The sequence below is a fragment of the Aquila chrysaetos genome, chromosome 2, assembly GCF_900496995.4.
Source record: "Aquila chrysaetos chrysaetos chromosome 2, bAquChr1.4, whole genome shotgun sequence".
NCBI lineage: Eukaryota > Metazoa > Chordata > Aves > Accipitriformes > Accipitridae > Aquila > Aquila chrysaetos.
This window is the reverse complement of record NC_044005.1, coordinates 2,171,532-2,193,327: the sequence shown is the minus strand read 5'-3', so window position 1 is coordinate 2,193,327 and position 21,796 is coordinate 2,171,532. Positions and strand designations below refer to the sequence as shown.

The 21,796-nt window shown below is 43.0% G+C and overlaps 1 protein-coding gene across 1 annotated transcript in view; it reads left to right on the top strand.

The window, feature by feature from the left end:
• MDGA2 (MAM domain containing glycosylphosphatidylinositol anchor 2) overlaps positions 1-21,796 on the top strand; it is a 385,028-nt gene that overhangs the window by 257,524 nt on the left and 105,708 nt on the right. Inside the window, exon 8 of the mRNA XM_030036202.1 lies at positions 1,841-2,134. Coding sequence (XP_029892062.1) covers positions 1,841-2,134 — 294 coding nt within the window. The remainder of the gene's footprint in view (positions 1-1,840; positions 2,135-21,796) is intronic.

The window sequence follows — 21,796 nt, the reverse complement described above, 5'->3', positions numbered from 1 at the left end:
TGGCCTGTGGTCAGAACCTGCTATGGCACACACGGGCATAACTGAAAAATAAGAATGTTTTATTAATGTTGGGAATGTTTTATTAAGCAGTCTTTCTCTGTTACTTTTTTTTCTTTTTTCTTTTCCTCCTTCTTTTTTTGAAGTATAAAATAATTTTTCCTTTACACTCCTGTGGAAAAAGTTATTTCCACTTTTGCATGTCCCACCAGATTCAGAAGGAGCTATTAAAGCCTTCAAAACAGCTGAAAACAGCGTTTTGGTACCTATGAAAGTCCCTGACTTAAGCTCTGACTCCTAGCTGGCTTATGAGGTCTGTAGACACAGGGTAGATCCCAGGGGAAAACTGGAACTGTTTCTCACTGGTACAAGTCTGTTGTTTCTGTCTCTGGGGGCCTGAAAATAGCCTTTGATTATTTTTTTCCTGCGGACAGGAGTTATGGTGCAGGCTGTATTTTGTCAGTCCTGGCATTGAAGCAAAGCAGTTGAGGGCAGGACAGCGTGGAGAGGTAATGCTCCTAGGAGGGACTGTTTTAAAACAGAAAGCCTCTCTCTGTGTGTTTCAGAACAGAAGGCCCATAAAGGCAGCCCAGTTTTCAGAAGGCACGAAAGGAAAGAGAGGGTGGGCAGTGATTAAATCAGGCTTTTCCATATCTTCACCCACCACACGGCAGCCCGCGCCCTCCTGCTAAGCAAGGGGCCACGGTGCCGAAGGCACCATGTGTGATCTGGAGATCAGAGGCAGCTTCGGAGACGGCGCTTTCATTTGTGTTGCACTAAGAGAGGAGTAAGAAATTGCCTATAAACCCAGTATGGGTATGATGAGATGGGAACGATAACTGGACGTGGCAAAACCATTCTCGTCAGGTCGGCGGAGCTTGCGGTGCTTTGTAATTATTAAATGCTGTCACCAAAAAGACTGAGGCAGAGGGGCTGCCTCTGATGGGACCGATGGTGGAAGCTCACTGGGATGCCCGTCACGCAAACACCGAGGCCTTTGCCGGGGCGCCGTGCCATTTCTGTCCCGATTGAGCGCCTCGCACAGCAGCATCCCTTCTGTGGCAAGCGAGATCTTCTCCTCCCTGCCGAGGACTGGTGATTCAGAGCCGTGACTGATAATTTGGAGAGGCACTGGGGGCAGTTAGAAAGTCTTGCTCTTGCAAGACTGTGGAGAGGAGGAAGGATGGGTCCTTGGGCATCGCCGCTCACTGTGCAGCGGTGCCAGGTATTCCTGCTCCATGGGGTTGTCTAACCCCTGCTGGAAACAGTTGCTCACGTATTCCTTCCAGATTTGGTAATGCAAATCTCTATGAAAAAAATACCACTTTGATAAACCTCCTGTGATAGAAAGATGCCAACTGCCTTTCGGTTTCAGGTGTTGAATTCTGAGCTGATTTCTGAATTGGCAGGATTCTTCCTCATTGCGTGGCCATTTTAAGAGCTGGATAAAATCAGCAGCCAGTCTGTTATAAAGAAAGGTTCTTAGTGCCAAATACTCATAAAAAGGAAAGCCATAACTTGCAGTGATAAAGTGCTAGCTGTGACCGGTGGTCCAAATGCGCTGATGTACATTGGTACGGCATATTGGCATGTCAGAGACACGCAGGGAGGCAAGTGTCATAGCTGGGGCTGTTAAATCTTGTTTTAACCACTTCAAGCAGCTGAGGTCCTTGTCTCATAAATGTAGTAGCATTGCACAGTCTTCCAATATATGTAGTCAATATGCATTGCTGTCTATGTATAAATTCCTTCTTGATACACAATTACGACTGTAACAAGCAAGAAAGCCACCTGATGTCTCTGTAATGCTAATGGCTGAACCGTCTCTTTTTCTCTTTTTAAGTCCCACCCAATTTGACTGTTCCTCAAGAAAAGTCACCCCTGGTCACCCGGGAAGGGGACACGATTGAGCTGCAGTGCCAGGTGACAGGGAAGCCCAAGCCTATCATTCTCTGGTCCCGAGCAGACAAGGAGGTCGCGATGCCAGACGGGGCGATGCAGACGGAGAGCTACGATGGGATCCTGAGGATAGTGAATGTGTCCAGGGAGATGACGGGAACCTACAGGTGCCAGACCAGCCAATACAATGGGTTTAATGTGAAACCCAGAGAAGCTTTGGTACAGCTCATTGTACAGTGTAAGTAGACCCTTATTTTCTTTCCACGTGGTTTTGCTGAGAAAAAGAAGTTGATTTATTTCTCCCCTAAATACAGAGCAGCAAGAGCCTTATGGTTGTTACGTTTTTGATGCTGTGTTGTTTGGCTCTGTAGTTCCCCGAATCCATTATTTTAATGTAAATATAGAGGTAAAAATGACATAGGAGTCCCATTTATATTTAAAAAAAAGTGTGAGGCAATCATTATTTTCCCAATGCCTAGCTTTAAATTTCTTGACACGGGAACAAACACATGAGATAGGAGGACATATTTCTATAAATGCAGATCTGATACTGATCTCATTTGCTGATACTGTGTAAAACAAGAAGAAAAAAATGAGAGAAAGAGCGGTTCCATCTTAGCTGATCTGCATGCAGAACTGACTCTCTGAATGTGAAGCAGCAGCATCAGGAATGAGAAGGAAAACATAAGGGGAAATCAATTATTTTGGAAATGTTCAGTGTTTATTATTGGAAAATGAAAAGTCTGGTTTGGTATGGTTTATGGGGAATATTGAGCCATTCTTTGTTGCTCTGTATCTGATAAAGATGTTCACTAAATGACTTTCATGTGTTTGTATCATTGGTACTTATTTTCACTTTTTTTATAAAGTGACTTGTGCAGCCCTCATTTATTCCGGTTTCAGATGCCCAAATATTATGGCAGATTTGCTTTTTAGCAGTGTTCTGTGCTCAGCACAACTGACCTCCTTTGGGGCCTCCAGGGATGAGATGCTGCAATATACATAGTTATTACTAATAATCAACTGATTTGTTTTTTCCAAGGTCTGTTGTATAACAAATTATTTATGCACTTGATTACATGTTGTGGTATCTACAGCGCTTTCATCAGAGCTATTTACTGGTGTGCCGGCACAGCTTTTTATCAAAGCGTGCTTCTGTCTCAGCCAGCAGACACGTGGATTAATGACACCAAGAGCCTCCTGAGAGTCAAGCCTGCGGGCAAGCTGGAGCCTTCTCGCTTGGGCTTCTGGTTGTGGGTTCATCTGCATTAGGACTGCCTTCATCCCGCCTGCACTGATGTATCTCAGTTGGAAGCAGAGGGGTCTTTGGCTCCCTCTCTAGAGATTGCAGAAAATGACTTGGATCTTAGATCATCCTCCAGAGAGGTCTGTCTGTCCCTAGAGAGCATAAAAGGACCATGGGGGGATTAGTCTCCTACCGATGGCACTTTTAAAGCAGATGGATCGTTTTAGGGAAGACTGGCTCCTGTAGGAATGAATGGGCTGGACCACTCTGCACGAGCTGCCTTAATTCAGAGCTGTGGTGGCACTGGGGAGCCCTCGCTGACACAAGAATTTTTACTCGTGTCGTTATTACTAGGATCGTGGTTATTCTGATAATAGCTTTTGTGGTTATCATCACTAGGACTACTCCTGATGACACACAGCTTCTCTTTCACATCTCCTGTAACAAGCCGTCATCATTATAGGTGTTTAATTTTAGCTGCACAGAAAAGGTGATTTACAGAAGGTAAATGTCATGAAAGGGTAGAAGATGAAACACGTGGAAAGGCAGAATGTAGGACATGTGGATTGGGCCCCAAGTCCATCCTGTAAATGGACATGTCACCAGGGCACCAGTCGTTGTCAGGGCTGATAGAGCTGGTGGTACTGTGTCCGGGGCCCTCGCGGCATGAACGGTGCGAGAGAGGAGGGGCTGATGCTGGGGAAAATGCAGAGAGAGGCAGCACAAAACCATTGCAGGGATTTTCAGTTGCTGCAGTTTATCAGGTGTGTGCACAGAGGCTGGGTGTGGTAGATTTTGGCTACCACAGCTTTGCTGGGACATATCTTTGCTATCCATTGCAAACGTTAAAAACACAAGATTGCTCAGTATGGTTATAAATTAGAGAAAAACAGGGTTGTGGCAACTTGCTGGCATACTCCCCAGCCTGTTGCTCTTGGGACACTGGGTTGGGACAGCTCAGGAGGACAGCAGCAACGCGGCTCATAGAAATGGTTGACTAACACTAGTTCCTCAGAGAGCAACAGTGATGGGTGAGAAAGGTGATAATGTGCAAGATTTTTGCACAGCTTGGACTAAAGATTAGCCTGTGTGGTGTTGCAGGCCTTGATGATCTTGAATGGCGGAGAGGAAACATGAATAATAAACTCAGTAAGAGCTGATTTGCAGACAGCCCTGTGAGTCTGCGAACAAGAACCGCTATACAAACAGTGGAGCAATGGTCCTCTTGAATAAGGAGGAGGGAAAGTGGCTTCTTTCCTCTTCTCTGTCAGTGATTTGCTGTGGGAACTAGAAAAAGATATTGTTTTCTGGCCACTTGGATCCTCCACCTTAGCCACTTAGTTTATATTCTCTTTTTGTCAGTGCCCATCATCTTTTCCATGTGTCCATACAGGCTCCAGCATGGTTATTATAACATCCTGGTTTGGGTTGGTTGCAATGATGTGTGGATAATGGACATGTGGATGATGGAAGCTTCTTCAAGTAATTCAGTTCATGTACAAATACGCGTGTGGAGGGTGTTCCTGATAAAGCAAGACCTTCAGTGGGAAGGCTCTAGAGGTAAATCCACTCAGCAGTTACAAACAGCAAACCCACAAAGTAATGGCCAGGGCAAGCTGGCTGTCCATCCCCAGCGCCAAGACGTTCTCATCTCATTCCTTGGGAGTGTTATGAGCCCGGAAGGAGCTCTGTTTCATGTGTTTTCCGGTAATAAAAGTAATTTTCAGCTTTGCTTGCCTTTTTTTTTTTTTTTTTTTTTAAATCCTCAGAAGCTCACTTCACTGGGCGATGCTGGAAGAACAAGTATTCAGAAGCACTCTTGACATGGCTCAGTATAACAGCTGTGATGTGTCCCACATTTTGCCCTGGAAGACTTTATTTGAAGTCTGTCACAGTCTTAGAAACTCTTCTATTTATCCAGTGGGCTCGGCATCATTTATTCTGGTCTCCATTTCAAAGCTTTTAAGCAGATGCTGTTATTTGTTAGAGGAAGGGACGGTTGAGTCTGGGTCTTGGGGAATGTTTCCCAGGATATGGATGAGGACTTCCCACCAGCTGCACTTCTTCAGGACCTGAACCAGTCCCTGGTGGACCCAGTGGGATGACTCCCACTGACTTCCAAAGGCTGGTGGACGCATTGCTGGGATTGCTATTATTTTACAATATTTTACTGGTGGGAAAAAAGCTCTGGTTTTATGTATTTTTAGTGCTGTGCTGGATGCAGTGGTTCACATATCCTGAAAGAGATGAGAGACACAACTTGAAAATGGTTATTATAAGTAGGAGTATAACAGGTATTTACAGGAGATTTTTTCTTTAATCTGCTTTTGTTTAGATTTCTACTCACTTTATTCAGATCCTAGCAAGTGACAATTTGGAGACGAATGGACAAAGCAGATATATAATGCTTTGATTATTTTTCTTGTGGGAGGAAAGTACGTGTGTTCATATCAACTTCAGCATCATTTCCATAACTAGCACAGCATTTATTCAATTGTCATAAAAATCAGTTCTTTTCAGTAATTTTGTAATAATTATTTTAGATGCTTCTATCGGTTATAAACAGGGAAAGATATTTAATGAAACACTTTTATTTATAGAATAACTTATTGATTTGTCTTTGTATATGGTGCATGGGTGTGTAAGCAGATATGTTCATGGATGTTGGTAGCTGGGTACATTTACATGCTCTGGGGTGTCAGAAGAGTTTCTACTCGTGAGAGTAGGACTTTCTGTCTCACCAAAGTGGCATATTAGTCTATTTTGTTCCACAGGGCAAATCTTTCAGTGGAACTACTGCTCTAGGTCATATCTGTTGGTTCAAACTAAAGAAAAATTAAAGATAAATTCAACGATAAAAAAATGCCTTTAATCTGACCTATTCTCAGTTCATCTGACCAGTTTTAACAGAGTTTTTCTTTTCCTCGCCGCTCTTTTCCTCTGCCATCCCCTTAACCCCATGCTCAGTGATGCCAGGATCCCGGACTGTGAGTTCTCTGGGAAAATGGCTGTTTTCTGGGCTTTGTCACAGTTTGGCCTCAAGTTGTGGTTTAAGATTTTTGGTTTTTCACGCTTGCCATCAAATTCTAAATATTCTCATAGGAAGATGAAAATGCATGACGGGAAACCAAAAGTAAAGGAAGACTCATCTCTCCTAGCCCACGTCTCCTGGACAAGACGTGGTCGGTGTGCTTTTCGGTACACTTTGCGTCATGTGATCCTTGTCATGTCCTGAAGTGATTGCTCAACAGTAAAATGCAGCAAAGAGGAGACTTGTTTTCAGGTGTAATTGAGTAGGCTTTAAAAAGGAATTAAACTGAAAATTTTAACCATCCGAATGTTAGGTACCCGTGCTTCCTGTGTGGCTATGGAGAGCGAAACATCCTCAGAAAGCAGCAGAGCCTGTCCTAAGGAAAGTGTCTGGGATGGTTTTTCTTTGTCCCAGTTCTGCAAAATAGAGATAACAGTTCCTACCCTAGAGGTTTTGGAGATGAGATTCTGAGGATGCTGTAGTAATGAAAGACACGCAATATCTGATTTGATCAATAAATCTCGTATCCTTTGCTTATTGCTATTATTATCCTGTGGTGTTTTCTCTTCGGTGTGTTGGCACTCATCACAAGCTATGGGCTTTACTGACTTTGATCTTTACTGTTTGACAGATTTTGTGAGTGCTGCTAGCTTTTCTCTGAGAGATTAATTAGGATCATGGAAGTACGGCACCAGCCGCAAGAAAAGCTAAACACCTTCGGTGGGATTTGATCGCTGTTGTTACTGCACTGTCCACCTCCTGTGGGAGATTGGAGAAGACCTCTGGGGGAAGAACAGGAGTAAAAGACTACTCTGTGAAGTGCTTGAGTTCATTTCTCGCTCTTCCTTGCCTTTCCCCACAGAATAAAAGAAGGATGAAGCTAGTTGTGATGCTAGGGACAGAGCTGGGGGAGGTCTGTCATCGTAGGTAAGTCATCAGCAGAGCCTGGTCTGTGAAGTCCTGCCGGCACGGGTTCCCCAGGAGCCGTGCAAGCAGAGACAGACTTTGGAGAGCAGAGGTTTTTGCAGGTCCCGCGGATGTTGTCTTGGTGTGTCTGCCCTGGAGAGGAGCAGGCAGCACCAAAGAGCCCGGTTTGCTGTGCAGCCAGCTCCTTTGCGCCCGCCTTTGCAGGGACTTTCTGCCTGTTTCTTACCCACGACTCGGCTCTTTTGAACGTGCTGTCAGCTACAGTATGGTCGATGTATGAGCCCTTCAGGGAATGGCATTGATCCTTCTGTATCTTCCTTCTACATTTTGGAGAGCTTTTTGCATGGGGAAGGCCATTTGCTGGGTCCGGGAGGATCCCTTCAGCAGGTTTCAATGACATGAGCAGTTTACTGGGAGGCCTGGGCTCACCGTGCAAAATCAGCCTCGCAAAGCAGCAGTGCCGGCGTTTAACCAGTTCGTCTCCCAAGTGCGGTTTGCCGTGTGCCTGCGAGTGGGAAAGGGGTGCTGAGTGGGGCGGAGGAGGCACGTGTGTGGCTGTTTAGAGACCTGTGCTGGCTCGCGGTCACTGAACGTGCTCGTGCAACGGCACTGTCGGTATTGTTTTGGTGCTGCAAGACGCGCTGCTCGTTCCCCCCAAAGCTGGTGCTCAAACATGAAAGATGCTGGTCCGGATGGAGCCCCAGCTTGTGCCTGCCCTTGGGGGACCCATCAGAAGACCCACCGGCCGTGAACCTCCTGCCGTGAGCCCAGGAAGGTCTCTAGGACGTGGCCTCCTTGCTCTGAGTTGAGGGGGTGGCATCTGAAAAGGGAGGGCTGTTCCAGACGTGCGCTCCTAAAGGCGGCTTGTCCCAGTTCAGTTTCAGAAGGGCACTAAGACAGGCAAGTGGAAAGTGGGAATTAAGTGCGGTGACAATGCTCGGAGCTCTGCACCTGCTCGCAGCACCGACCATTTTCTTGTGTGCAAATTTGAATAAATAAAAGTTAAAAAAAAAAAAAAAAAAGCCTACTGTTGGCAGACAGGATGCAATCCAGTAATAATTTAAATGCACCACTTTTACTGCTGGAAGAGAATGCTCGGGAAATAAAAATGCCATCAGGTACAATATAATCAAATGTTTACATCGTGTACCTTATCAAGTGATGATAGCAGGAAGGATAGAATCATTTTTCACAGTGGACATTGCTGCCTGTTGGGCTTGCGTTTTATATGCTCCAGTTTTACTTTGGTGCTACATAAAATATTGTTTATAATATAAACTGTTTTACAAATGCATTGGTCTCCAAGTACTTGTAAAGCCTCTTAAAATATCAAAGATATTTCATGGTAACCTGGTTGGCAGAGCAGTTGGCCACATTGTGATGCTCTGAATTTTCCTTTCAGTTTGAGTTCCAGTTTATGTATGTCATTCCTAGTCAGTAATAAATTCTAAACAACTAATGAAATCACGCTGAAGGGGAACGTTCTTCAGGGATTATATCTGAAATGGAACAGAGCTAATTAGTAAGAAATATGAGGCTGAATTATGATCTCAGGTGCATCATTGCAAATCTGTAGTGTATCAGTGGGGCATAAATTAGTTGTTCGGGTTTTACATCGGCAGGAGAGTTCAGAACTGGGTCCACTTTGCTTTGATTGTAGATGTTATTTGCAGCTGAGGATGGGAAAAAATAACCTTTTATCCTTTAGACAGGCAATTTGGCAGCTCAGAAAAATTGCCATATCTATTCTGTGACTGTCTAAATATGTGCCTGCTGAAATATTTATATGTAAATATTATATATTATATTAATAATGAAATAAAAGGTTGTTGCAAAAGAAAGGAACGAAGTGTTCTCCATCCAAAATAGAACTAGAATTAATGAGCTTAAAACTCCTGGAGATTTAGGAAAGTAATTATGAGAAACTTTTTAACAGGTAGAGTGGCTAATCCCTGCAGTAATTTGCCAGGAGGCTTACAGATTCTGAGCCCATGGATGGAGTTTTTGAAGCCGGGTGGACAAAGCCCTGCAGGGACTGGGGATGGGCAGGCAGGGGGACGGGGACCAGGATCACTGCTCTGGTTTGGAGATGTTCACAGTGAGTTTCAGCTCCAGAGAAACGTGCCCTGTGGTTCCCAGGGCCGTGACAGCAGCTCATTACTTAGGAAGATTTTTGCACTCAAGTTCTTCATTCGTATTGCTGGGCAGAGCCAGGCGCATTAATGGTATTGTTTCGTGAGTGGGGATCAGGAGTGCAAGTAAAACTCCCAGAGAGTGAAACATTCCAGATTTTCAAATCTCCTTATAAAATTTTAACTGTGAAAATGTATTAAAAAGGGGGTAGTCAGGGAATCTCCGTAGATGAGAAGAGTAATTGAATGGGGAAAATGTCTTTATTTTTAAATAATCATTGAAAGCTATTTTTAAGCAGGTTGAAATGATAAAGGAAATCAGTATTTACATTTTACATTCATATTATTTACATCACAGTTATGCTTCTTTTTTTCCTTATGTTATGACTGAAGATTTGAATGGAAGAAGCTGATTAGTATTCAGGACAAGTGTTATATAACCCAGTACATTCCCAGGCTGTTGGGCTTATTACTTTCTGAATGACTTCCTTCTCTGTAGGTAGGATTTGGTTTTGATTTAGGCTGGTTGTGGTGGGAGAGAGGGCAAGCTAAAAGAGGACTAGAACTGGTCCTTGCTACTTTTATATTTCTGGGCCATTTTTCATGTCTTTTTGGAGAATGGGAATTAATAAATGACCTTAACAACTTCAAAACTTCAAAAAAAAATATACGTTGCTCCCATTTGCCGTTATCATTTTGGTTTGCTTTCTGAAGTTGCTTTCTCCGTCCTGGTGTGTTGTGTTGGAAGAACTCCGCATCCCTGGGTTGTAGGTTTTTCCCAGGGTTGCTCTCATGACACAGGTCCATGCTGCCTACCTGAGCCTAAAGATTCGGTCTGCCCTATGGTAATATATATTTAGGCGGTTGAGATATTTTTACCGCTGTTCTTGTGTTTAACCTATCGGTAGAGTTCCCAGCTCCTTAGTTCTTAGACTAGAAATTTTCCAGAAAACTCTCTTACTGCTTTTATGTAAAACAATGGTCAAAATATCTTCTATAAAATCCTCCGTGAAAGCTGATAGAGAATGATTTCAGCATAGTGCATAAGCAATTATGGCTTTCTATGTAATTTATCTGAACGGAGCAAGGGAGGAAAAATATATGGAAATAACTGATGGCTTGATCAGTAAAGCAAAATACTAGGAGCTTTTTGACATTAGCAAGGTCAAAGGCAGTGTGTATCTAGTGACCTGGAGAAGTAATGAATAAGCGAACAGTGGCAACATGGAAAATTGTAAATGAGAATGAGATCATTTGAATTTTTTCTTATTTAATATTAAAACTATAGTTGCTGAGAGAACCTCCTGAGAGGTATCTTTTTCTTGTTAGAAATTCTAAAAGACAGCATAGCAGAGAGTACCCCAGAACCTGCAGCATAAACACAGATGTTATTGGAAAAAAATTGAATTATTCATAGAGGTTTCTTTTTGACAATTGGTTGTGTAGAAGATAGTCTTACACCACAGAGCAGTTCACAGCAGTGTCTGAGGGCAAGACCAAAGACAGTCTTCTAGACAAAAAGGTTTTTGTTTTTTTAAGAAGTGAGAATGAGAGGAGGAGTGGGAGTAGATGTAGATGTTGCATATCTATATTTAAAATATGAAGAATCAGAATAGGTTGTCTTTGAATGCTCTACTTCTCCTGGAGATGGCATCCAGGATCTGAGTAGTCAAATTGATAATCCTGGGAGAACGGCACTTTTTAATCCATCAGTATTTCTGTCAGGTTTGTTCACAGAAACTTGCTCTCTCTTAACCATGGTAGCTTTTTGCTGACGCTGGCATATCGGTACTTCCAGCTGTTTCAAGTTAGCTCCGCGAAGCTAAGCTGTCCCCTTGAAACTCAAGAGAGGGAGGATCAGCATGAAGCAAACAGCATCTGTGTTCCATTAAAAACCTTCAATGCACATAAACGGTAGGCTGAAATGTGGTGGAGTTTGGGTTTGTTCCACAGCCATGCAAGGAGAAGACGGTCCCCCCCAGAGCACGTGGATGCTCTGATCCTAAATGCCACCAAGCTGGGCAGGAGGCCTCCGGTATAAACGTAACGCTCTGAAAGTCAGGAAGGTCTTGTACGTGCTCGTACATCGAGTGAGACCAGCACCTTTCTGTGATGTTTCACCCTGCTCCTTCCCAGCATAGGTTTGGGGATTGGATAAATAGTCTTTGGATGATGCCTTTTCTAGTAGTTTCATGACTAATGCAGGTGGGTGGAAAGGCTGTGGAAATTCCTGGGAAACAGGGTGGAGCCGGCACCAGAGAAGCTATGGAGGAGAGTGCACACGCTGTTAGATAAAATCCCTGGCCTTTACGCAGATTCGCTATCCCTGAAGGTCTGGGACACCCAGGGACATCCCTCTGCTGCCTGAGTCACGCTCGGGGCTTTTTCGGGGTGAGGAGCTTCCAGGGTGAGAGTGATGCTCCCTCCCGCTTCATGGCCATGCTGAAGTGCTGCAGAGCTGTGACAGCTCTCGCTGCCCTCGTCTGTGGCATACTGGTTTCGTGATTTCTAGGAGGACACACTGACACTGGAGCTTTCTTCCTAATTGCGTAGCGGGGAGGGGAGGGGAGGTACTGGGGAGATACGGCACGGGTAGGTCCTGCCTAATCGGACAGTGCTCTGCTCCCACCTCGGCAAGGCAAGCGTTAGTCCCTTGACTTGCAAATGGGCGATTAATTCCTCCTCACGGTGCTGTTCTTACACAGGGACCCAGTCGGAGATAACACCAGGGGAGGAAAAGCTGGTAGCACCCACGTTCGTTAGCATGTCAGCTTGCATAGCTGCCAGATATGCGGCACCTCCTGGAAGGAACCAAGAAAACCCCAGTTGTTTCTTGGAAAGGCTTCCATGGGCTTTTGAGAGCTAATGGGAAGGACAGTGGGCTGTCCATGGAGCTTTATTTCCTACATGTGGTATTTTCAAGAGCAAAGGTTTTCTTCTGGCTTTGTATTGTGCATGAGACCATGCCCTATTTTAAAGAAACTATGTTGCGATACGATAAAAGACACACAAGCTTCACAATTAATAACTATTTAATAGATAGGAATCAAAGGGCAGATGTACACAGAGACTAACAACCAAAAAGTTTAGAGGGAAATACATAAGAGAAAGAATGTTTCAGGAAAAAAAAAAAAAAAAGAGTTAGGAGAAAAAAAAAAAAACCTACAAATATCAGCAAACACCTTTATCCTGTCTTTGGCATTTTAAGTTATTTACCTCCTCTTGCCCCCTTTACTACTTTCTTATTAATTTAAGATGCTCTCCAGCAGTGTCATTTTGGCTGTAAAAACTGTTACACAAAGTTCAGGCACAGACGCGAGCTTTCACCAAAGCAGATTTGTAACAAAGTCAACAACCAACCAACTTGTGGAAAGATGAATTGGAATAATTAGGTTGGCCATTCAGCTAGTTTTTCTGCCATTGGCCATTTTAACTGAATAAGATGCTAGGTAAAAAGATTTCCTTTTTTTTGTCCCATATTAGGAGGCTTACTCCCATAATGAAAGAAATATGCATTTCAACTAAAACTGTGATTGCAAAGTGAAGCATTAAAAGTTTAAGGTTATTTGGATTGACATAGGCACGCAACTGATTTTGTCCATGACTGCTTCTGTGTAACATCATATATTTGTTTACATGATTATTTATTTTGCTCTATAAATCACTGTCTTCCTGTCTAACTTTTGAATATTTGACTTTGTGACTTATAAGTGTCTTATAAAATAGAGTCTTTTAAGGCTATATACATATTTAGAGAAAGATTGCCACTTTCTCTGTGCTTCCTCATGGCAGATTTTATTTTTGTTTGTATTATACAGACATGTTGTCCACTGTGTTAATATGAAGTTTTGCAAATCATTTTACCTGAGGAAAAAATGGTGTCAGCAGGGACATTCCTTTCACTCAGCAGCAGGAATGAAATTAGACCTCAGTTGTGCTGGTACGTAATCAGGTTTTTCTAATGGAGCTAGTCCAGAGGACGCTGAACTCATTACAGCAGTCACTGAGATGTTGTGAAAGCTGGGAGGATCTTTGTTGCTCTGGGGCAGTGATGCTTTTTTGGAGACCCTCCTTCTTTGGGTCACTCCCATCAGGCTTTGGAAAAATCTGTGTTGTCCATGTTGCATGAGATCCTCTTGTACTCTTCTCCTCCCAGCAAAGAAACCACATTATGAGTTGAATTACTGAAGACGATAGGACTCTTGCCAGCGGCATCAGCAGATGAAGGGTTTCAAAGAGCACTGGACACGTAGGTTATGCATCTTCTATGTCAATGGCTAAGTAGGGTCTGGATTTAACCTTGTGCTCCTTGCACTTTGCCTTGCTGCCCAGCTCCACCACCCTTCTGGAGAGCATCATTCTTCCTGGTGCAAAGAGATTTAAATCATGCCTGTTGTTACCCAGCAGCAATGCCATGCGCTGCTCTGACCCCAGTTTCTTGCTGTGCAGACCACAGCCATCTGCCACGGATGGTCTTTGTGGGCTGGCGGCAGCGTTAGTAAAGCTGCACAAGTTGCTTTCTTGAGGAAAGTTTATGATATAAAATTCCTAGTAACAGGATTTCTCATGCTCTCCTTATATTCAGAAGCTTTCTGTGTAATAAAAGGGAAATTTCACACCTTTCGTTTATTATTGGGTCGGTAAATAAAAATTTCGGAGAGTAAACAAAGAGGAGGCATATCCTATTTCTTTTTTTTTGAGGAATTGTTATTTCTAGGTAGTCCAGGCCCTTGAAAATATATTCAAATGATTCACAATTGATACATATTTCTCACTTTTCCAGGCTCCTTTGTAGTTACTATGCCCATTAATACATATTCTTATCAATAAAGCCATTTTTATCCCTGTTTTAATCAACTGTTTCCCTCAAGGTGTAGCCACTTATTCAGATTTATTTTATCATTCAGATTTATTATTGGTACACTTTCTCTGTTTTACTCTGTTTGTAACAAGTAATAGACTGTATCTATCCTCATTTTCCTGTTTGTGGCAGAACTGCCTTGCACACAGAGAGGCAGGGGCACAAGCGATGCCCGCTCTTCGTTAGCATGAAATGACAGGGGACTGACCTCTGCAAGGAGGGATGGCTATTTTTTCTCTTGGAGGTCGTGGTTTGCACTGGAAAGGTCAACAGATGCAGTTTCTTCTATAACTTGTTTTGTAAGGGGAATTACCATGTGTTTAGGCTTACAACATAAAACCATGCCAAGCACTTTCATCGGTGAAGAAGCCTATTACTTCTCGAATGATCTCATTAGATGTGTTTTCCCTGTATTGTCTTTGGTACCCTCAACACATGCTATTGTACTTTGAGAGCCATGGAGGGAAAACGTAGGTGTCTCTACATATCTACTCCATTTAAATCTTTGGTGGTATGAAAAGAGAGGCTGTTGGGTTTTTATTATCTTTTTCAAACTAAGCTTTGTAACTCTGAGCCCGGAAAACCAAACATCTCACTCTGTTGGAGGGAGTTGAAATTGTAAAGCCATATTAACAAACAGTATATTCTTCTCAGTGTGTGCATATGTAGGGCTTTCTGAAATTGCCAGTGTCGTGGCTGTAGTGCACTGGTGGAAGCTGCCCTAAAACAGCCTTACCTGGCTTCTGAAAGGCATTGGTCAAAACTATTAATGTTCTTCAGCCTCCACACGCTCTCTGTTCGTCCCTGCCCTACAGCTCTTTCTCATTCAGACCTCTGTTACAGTTTAAGCCCCTTACTCTTCATCCAACCCACGGTGGGGATGGAGAGCAGTTTGTCCTCTTTGGGTTGCTCCTTACCCAGTTAGACTGTTGTCTTGTCAACCTTCAGGTTTCTCTAAATGACGTGGACCCATTTCCTGCAGATTTCCCTTACACGCTGAGTTGTCTAGAAGTGATCGCTATTGCTATTTTCATCCATACTCTCTGAGGTAAGCCCCCATCTTCTTGAGGTTAGCCCTCATCTTCTTGAAGTGTGTCTCCAAGCCTGGTGTCCTGGTTTCAGCTGGGATAGAGTTAGTTGTCTTCCTAGAGGCTGGTACAGTGCTACGTTTTTTAGTTAGGTATGAGAAGAATGTTGATAACACTGACATTTTCAGTTGTTGCTAAGTAATGTTTAGTCTAAAGTCAAGGATTTTTCAGCTTCTCATGCCCAGCCAGCAAGAAGGCTGGAGGGGCACAAGGAGTTGGGAGGGGACACAGCTGGGACGGCTGACCTGATCCAAACTGGCCAAAGGGGTATTCCATACCATGTGATGTCATGCCCAGTATATAAACTGGGGGGGAGTGGGGATGGGTCAATTGCCGCTCGGGGACTAACTGGGCATCAGTTGGCAGGTGGTGAGTAATTGCATTGTGCATCACTTGCATATTCCAATCTTTTTGTTATTACTATTGTCATTTTATTAGTATTATCATTATTAGTTTCTTCTTTTCTCTTCTATTACACTGTTCTTATCTCAACCCACAAGTTTTACTTTTTTTCCCCCTGATTCTCTCCCCCATCCCACTGGGTGGGGGAAGTGAGTGAGCGGCTGCGTGGTGCTTAGTTGCTGGCTGGGGTTAAACCACGACAACCTGGGCACAGCTACGTCCCGTTCTGCCTGTGGCTGCTGGGCAGAGGAGAGGTGTGTTGCAGTGTAGACCTGTTCTTCCATTGCAGACTGATGCACAGCAGCGTGACACTGCTGATTCCTCTTCAGCTGTGATCCATTGTGAGGCCAAGGCATTATTTTGCAGACCCCTTTCCCACCTGATGGTTCTCCATGCTGCCTTTGTCCAGCTCTTTTTCCTTGTCCAAGTACCTGGCTTGGATAGAGCCAGACCCCAGGGCTCCTGCAATACACCCTTTGGATCTGGCCAGAAACCTCTGGCAAGGACTCTGTGAGCATGGCTGTCTGATGAGTTTTACACCACCCTGTGCTCATTTTCCTACCATAGCAGGTCACACTTCTATGGCTGGCTTATGGCAATGTCACGGCAAAAGCATCAGAAACCTGGCTCAGGCCAAGATGCAGGATATCAGCAATTTCTCCCCAACCACCTGTCTCTCTTACACTCTCAAAGAAGGAAATTAGATTATTTTGACATGATATGCTGTTGACAAATCCCTAGTGACAGTGACTCATTTCAGTGTTATCTTCCAAGCGCCCACAAATTATTGGATTGTTTGTTGCAGAATGTTTCTGGGAACTGAAATTAAGGTGTCTGGGCTATAGCTTTCCAGCTGCTCCTCCCACTCCACCCCCATTTTCGAGGCAGGCATTGGGTTTGTCATTGGATCACTTTCTTGTACCTCCCTGGTTCCCTATCAGTCCTCTTGAGAGGTTTCAGTGATTATTATAGACTGATGCTTGTCCAGCCCCTCCAGTGTGAATATGCATGTACTCTTCATGTTCTTCTAAGCTCAGTTTTTCCTACAGTTGTGAATTATTTTTGATGTCTGAGGAGGGTCAACTCTTTTAGAAAATTGTACTGCATCAAAGGAGTGAAAGAGCTTGGCTCTTCTGTATCAAATATTATTTGTGTGGTGTGGCTCTAAAACTTGATGAAAATATATTGTCTTTCTAATTAACTGCAAAGAAATTGATGATATTGCATTGTGCCACCAGGAAAATTAGAGTAACCACAACTCAAGTTCACATGTGCTACATGTGCTTTTGTTCATATCCTTTGTGCAGATCTAGGTTGGCTTTTTGCTCTCCAGATAGAGGTCAGAGCCTCTGAGTTAGTCTTCTGTTTTTCTTCTCAAAAAAGATAGTTGGCTGCAGTGTCAAGGTCAATTCACTTGCAAGTCTCCTCTGTCCTGTTCATCACCTCTGCCTCAGCCTGATTTGAGGCGGTCCTAGCCTTTTCTCTTTAATCACATAGAGATTAAAATTCATTCCAGTCTTTCACAGAGCCTGGAAGGCCCCAAATTTGTGACTTCTCAGGCACTGACTCTTAACCAAGTCGTCAGGACTTGATCTTTCGGTTCCTGGAGGTGCTAATCATGGAAGTTCCCACCATCTCCCTCCTTGCTTCGATCTCTCCTTTTTGTTAGGCTCTTTGCAGAGTTGTATTGCCCAAGTGTGAAGTTCAGCCTGCGCATGTGCCCAGTTAATTGTACTTTTTGCCACTTTAGTCCGTAGCATCTGACTGCCTGAGCTGGAAATTCTCAACCAAAGTGTCATGTTAAGACCTTAAAGCCCGTACTACAGTTAGCCAACTGATTTCTTCTCTTTATTACTCACATTACAAGCCTTTTTGAAGAAAGCCACTGGTTTTATTCACAAATATCTTGTATGCTCTTGCTGTATTTTGAGTACCAAAGCTCAATATGGAAGAGGCCACGCTGGTGTGAGTTTTATTTATTGTGTATTTATTGTTTTCAGCTTCATTAAGAGAGCAAACTGTCTCCTGTTTGTAATGGATTAGAGGAGAAAGAACACAAAAGGACTTTATAATGAGCTCAGACACCCACAGAGGCCTCCTATATTTTGGACATATCTAATTCTAGTTTTGTCCCTGAATTGCTTTAGTGTGGCCATTATTTAGTACATCTACAACTGTACTCACATTTTCTTTGGAGCAGAAGATTTATGTCTCAAACAAAGCAAAATAAATCCTGGCTGGAAAAAACTTCCTATTTAATTTAATATCATCAACCTAGAATGAGTTTCTTTTAAGCCATTTTCTGCTGCACTGGTATATATCTTTAAGCTACAAAAGACATATTTCGTAGTGGTAAACATGGAGATAGGTCCAGTCATTTTGGTGTTTTATTCATATAAGCCAGAAGGGAATTTGGTCCCACAGGTCAACAGTTGAATTAATATTTGCCTTGGAGAAAATTAATTGGAATCCTTGCTGGACTTCGGACTTGGATATTAATTAATCCAGGTGTAATCAGATCTCTTTAAAGTATTACTTGGCTTGCTTATTTCTGATCTCATGGTCTTGGATGTGGCAGCCCACTTACTGTTGGATCCACATTGACCAGACTGAATTTGTTGGTCCAAAAAAATGAAGACGTTGAACCAGTAATGAAACCAGCCTGATCTTCTCATGGCTGTGCTCCCTCTCACCAGGTCATGTCATTTATGAGATGAAAAGTTTTTAGAAATATTGTTGACCTTCGTAGTGATTCTCCTGCATACACCTAGTAATTACTGAACAATGTGGACTTAGGAGCCTATGACCCTTTAATACTAATATTCATCTTAGCACCTCTTTGAGGCACTCAGTCTAACGCATGAGAGTTTGATCCTGGACGAAAACATTAATGTGCTGCAGTGTGTAGACGTGCTGATGGTGAAAAGGCGAGCTAGAATAGGAACACTGATGTTAAATGATCTACAGAAATGACTGAGAAATGTCTTCCCTGGGTTTTGCCATTCGTGCCATGTTGGATACTCACACAGAACAAATCTATACACATCCAGCTATATTCCACTAATCAACAAATCACACTCATTCACAGGAGCTCATACAACTTTGTTTCTGAAAATTGGTAATTAGCAGCTTATTCCTCTTAGATGTATTATGGATGATGATTGCCATGACCCATCTCAAAATTTTGTGCCCCTTGGGATATTGCTTAGTCTGGGACCAGTCCTTCATAAAGCCTCCTTGAAAAGAAATTTTGATAGTTGCATTTTTTTTCTTTTGTGAAAGGAGGAAATTAGCAGTTTATGGCTACTCTTAAGAGCCACCTTGATTTTCTTTTCAAATCAAGAAGGGTTTCTGAGAAAAAAATTATCCATGTCTGATATATAATTAGTGCCCGTCAGACTGAAATTCAACAATGTATACTTGCTGATTGCTTCTAGCTAAAAAAACGCGTTCAGTTCCCAACTACCTCAGATAGCTCTGTGTGATGATGTGTGTATGTTGTTATCGCACATAGACGTATGGTAATATCATCTTTATCACTCGCTGTACCTGAGGCCATACCTACACGCACTCCCCTGGGTGCTGTGCCATGCGGCATGGTCCAGGATGAGCATGGGTGGTGTGCTGAGCATGTGTGGAGAGGTTGAGGTTACAGCTTAATTTTCCTGGAAGAGGCTTGTTCTGTGGGGAGGACAGTGCGTTCGCTGCTTTTTGCTGCATTTGCTGTGAGAGAGCAAGTGATCTTTTGGGACCAGCGTCCACCTTCTGTACATACCCATTTCTCCATCCAGCTTCTGGTTAATCTGTGGAAGTACTCCGTACTTCGTCGTTCTGCTTTAACAGAAATCTGCCTGGGAAGTATTGCTCATGTAGACAAAAATAGAGTTATATAGAAAGGACCTTGGTGATCTCAGAAATGCAGAGGTTAAAATGAAAGCTGCTGTTCTTGGAGACCAAGGCAAGCGTATTGCTTATCTGGGTTGTTTGTTCGTGTTTGAAATGGATGTAGAGAAGGGTCTGCCTGGCTGCAGGAGTTGGTCAAGGGATCACTGAGGTATTTCTGGCATGAAAACCTGATCCTGGGATGCAGTACCAGGCGTATGCCCAATGTAAAGACAAGTATCCCTCTGAGCCTCTCTGTAAGGCAGCATGGAGACCTCCTCTGTGCATTTGAGTGCATGTTCATGATGGCTGGACACAAAACAGAACATGTGCAAAGCAAGATTTGACGTTACAGGAGGAGACTGTAATAATTTGCCATGTTTCATCTTCCTGAGGAAAGACTAGGAGATCAAATGGCACTCTGAATGTACACCATGGAGCTGACAGAGGGAGAATAACTATTGAAAGCTCTAAAAGCCAATGCTGATGCAAGAATACATAGATACAAATTGGTCTTCAATACAGGCAGATTTTTAATCATGACAGCAGTGAGATTTATCAGACGGTTTTATAGCCTAGTTGAGTATGATAGCTGGGCAGTGGTTTGGTAATGCAGGGTATTCTTCCAGTCTTACGTTCTTGTGATCCTGTGGGCAGGACTGATTTTAGAGAAGAAGCTTGTGAAAGACTTGTAAATAAGACAAGATGTTACAGTCAGAAATGCTGCAAGAAACTGGAGGCTTTCTTCAGAAATGATCAGAAATATCAAAGACATGGTTCCTCCCTGTGTCTGCAGGTGTGCCACACGTCTGCAAGGTACAAAATGCATACACAGTGCTTGTCCCTTCCTGGGAACCAGTTATACTTCTAGTTCTAGTGGTGGAGAATCAAATACTGTGGGCTAACCTAATAGATCTCGGCTTATTAGCAATGTTTGTTTGTATTATTTAAGTCAGGTGAAGATGTTTGATAAAAGTCCATTCTCATCTTATGATCGAGAAGGGTTACACTTGCCCAGAGGTTTTGAGAAATGTATCCTAAGGCACGTGTTATGATTCAGTTAATTAATACCTGCTACACTTTCAAATTCACTGAAATTATGCCGTATCTAATATTTCAAAATGAGATAATGCATATCAGGTGGGTGTAATGATATGGATTGAAATAAGATGTTTTCCCTTCCAGTTACAAATCATGGAAGATAGTTGGTATCTGTGTAATGGACTTGTGGTTTGGCTGATGCATCTCTAGCGGAAAAGAGAGGTAAGATTTGTGGAGTAGAATGGTGGGAAAAGCGAAGAAAACACAAGGCATTCAGGAAGGATATGCCAGTGTATTTTTCATAGCAATGAGGTAGAATAAACGCAGCAATACCACTAACTATGCAGAGCTCCAAAATTCATCCAACACAAGCCCTGGCAGAGTTCAGAGAGGAAATGAAAAATAGAGAAAAACATATTTCTTCGATAACCTTGAAAATTCAATTTTGGAGATAAAACAGAGCTTGATAAAATTGGTTGAGAGGGTAGATGAACTAGAACAGTAGAGGAAACAGCTGGAAGAAAGAGAATAGCAATATATAGATTTACTGAAAACAAAAAGGCAATTATGCATAAAACCTTGGGAAAAAAACCCAGACTTAGAAGAAATAACAAAATTTTATGGAAACCTGTGGGAGGAGGAAAACAATTAAATGTTGGACTTTATTCCCTTCTGCATAAAATTGCTGCACACAGAAGACAAATCTGGCTGCCCAAAAAACAGCCCCAGAAACAGAGGCTATATTCTTTCTTTACACATTTATTTATTTATTTGTGCATTTATTTATTTATTTGAAATTGCATCTGAATACAAATCCAGGCCCAACTTTGACAAGCAGAGCCTGTTTCATTCAAAAGGCAGTGTCTTATTAGCAGTCTTCCGAATGGGGATTAAATTATTCACAGCGATCAACACTAGGAAAATACAAATGAACTCAAAAATAGGTTCTCTGCTGCTGTATTATGGCAGATCTACTCGCAGTGCTTTCATTTCAGAGCAAGTCTCTGGTTTAATGCTAGCCATTAAAGTGCAGAGTCATTTGGCTTCAGACACATTTAAGACATGGGATATTGTGTGCTTATTTCTTTTTAGGAGCTTGTAACTCTTGCTTTCCCTGTGGCTGCTCGTGTTGCTGCCCCGTGGCTGAGGTTTGGGGCTCGTTGCTCACGCGGGGCTGGGGCTGGGCTCGCTGGCAGGTTCTGCTGTTTCCTACCTTGGGTGCTTGGGTTTGGGGCGATAGCATCGCAGCGACTGTACCTTTTTGGGGTCCCTGAGGAGGGCATGAAGCAC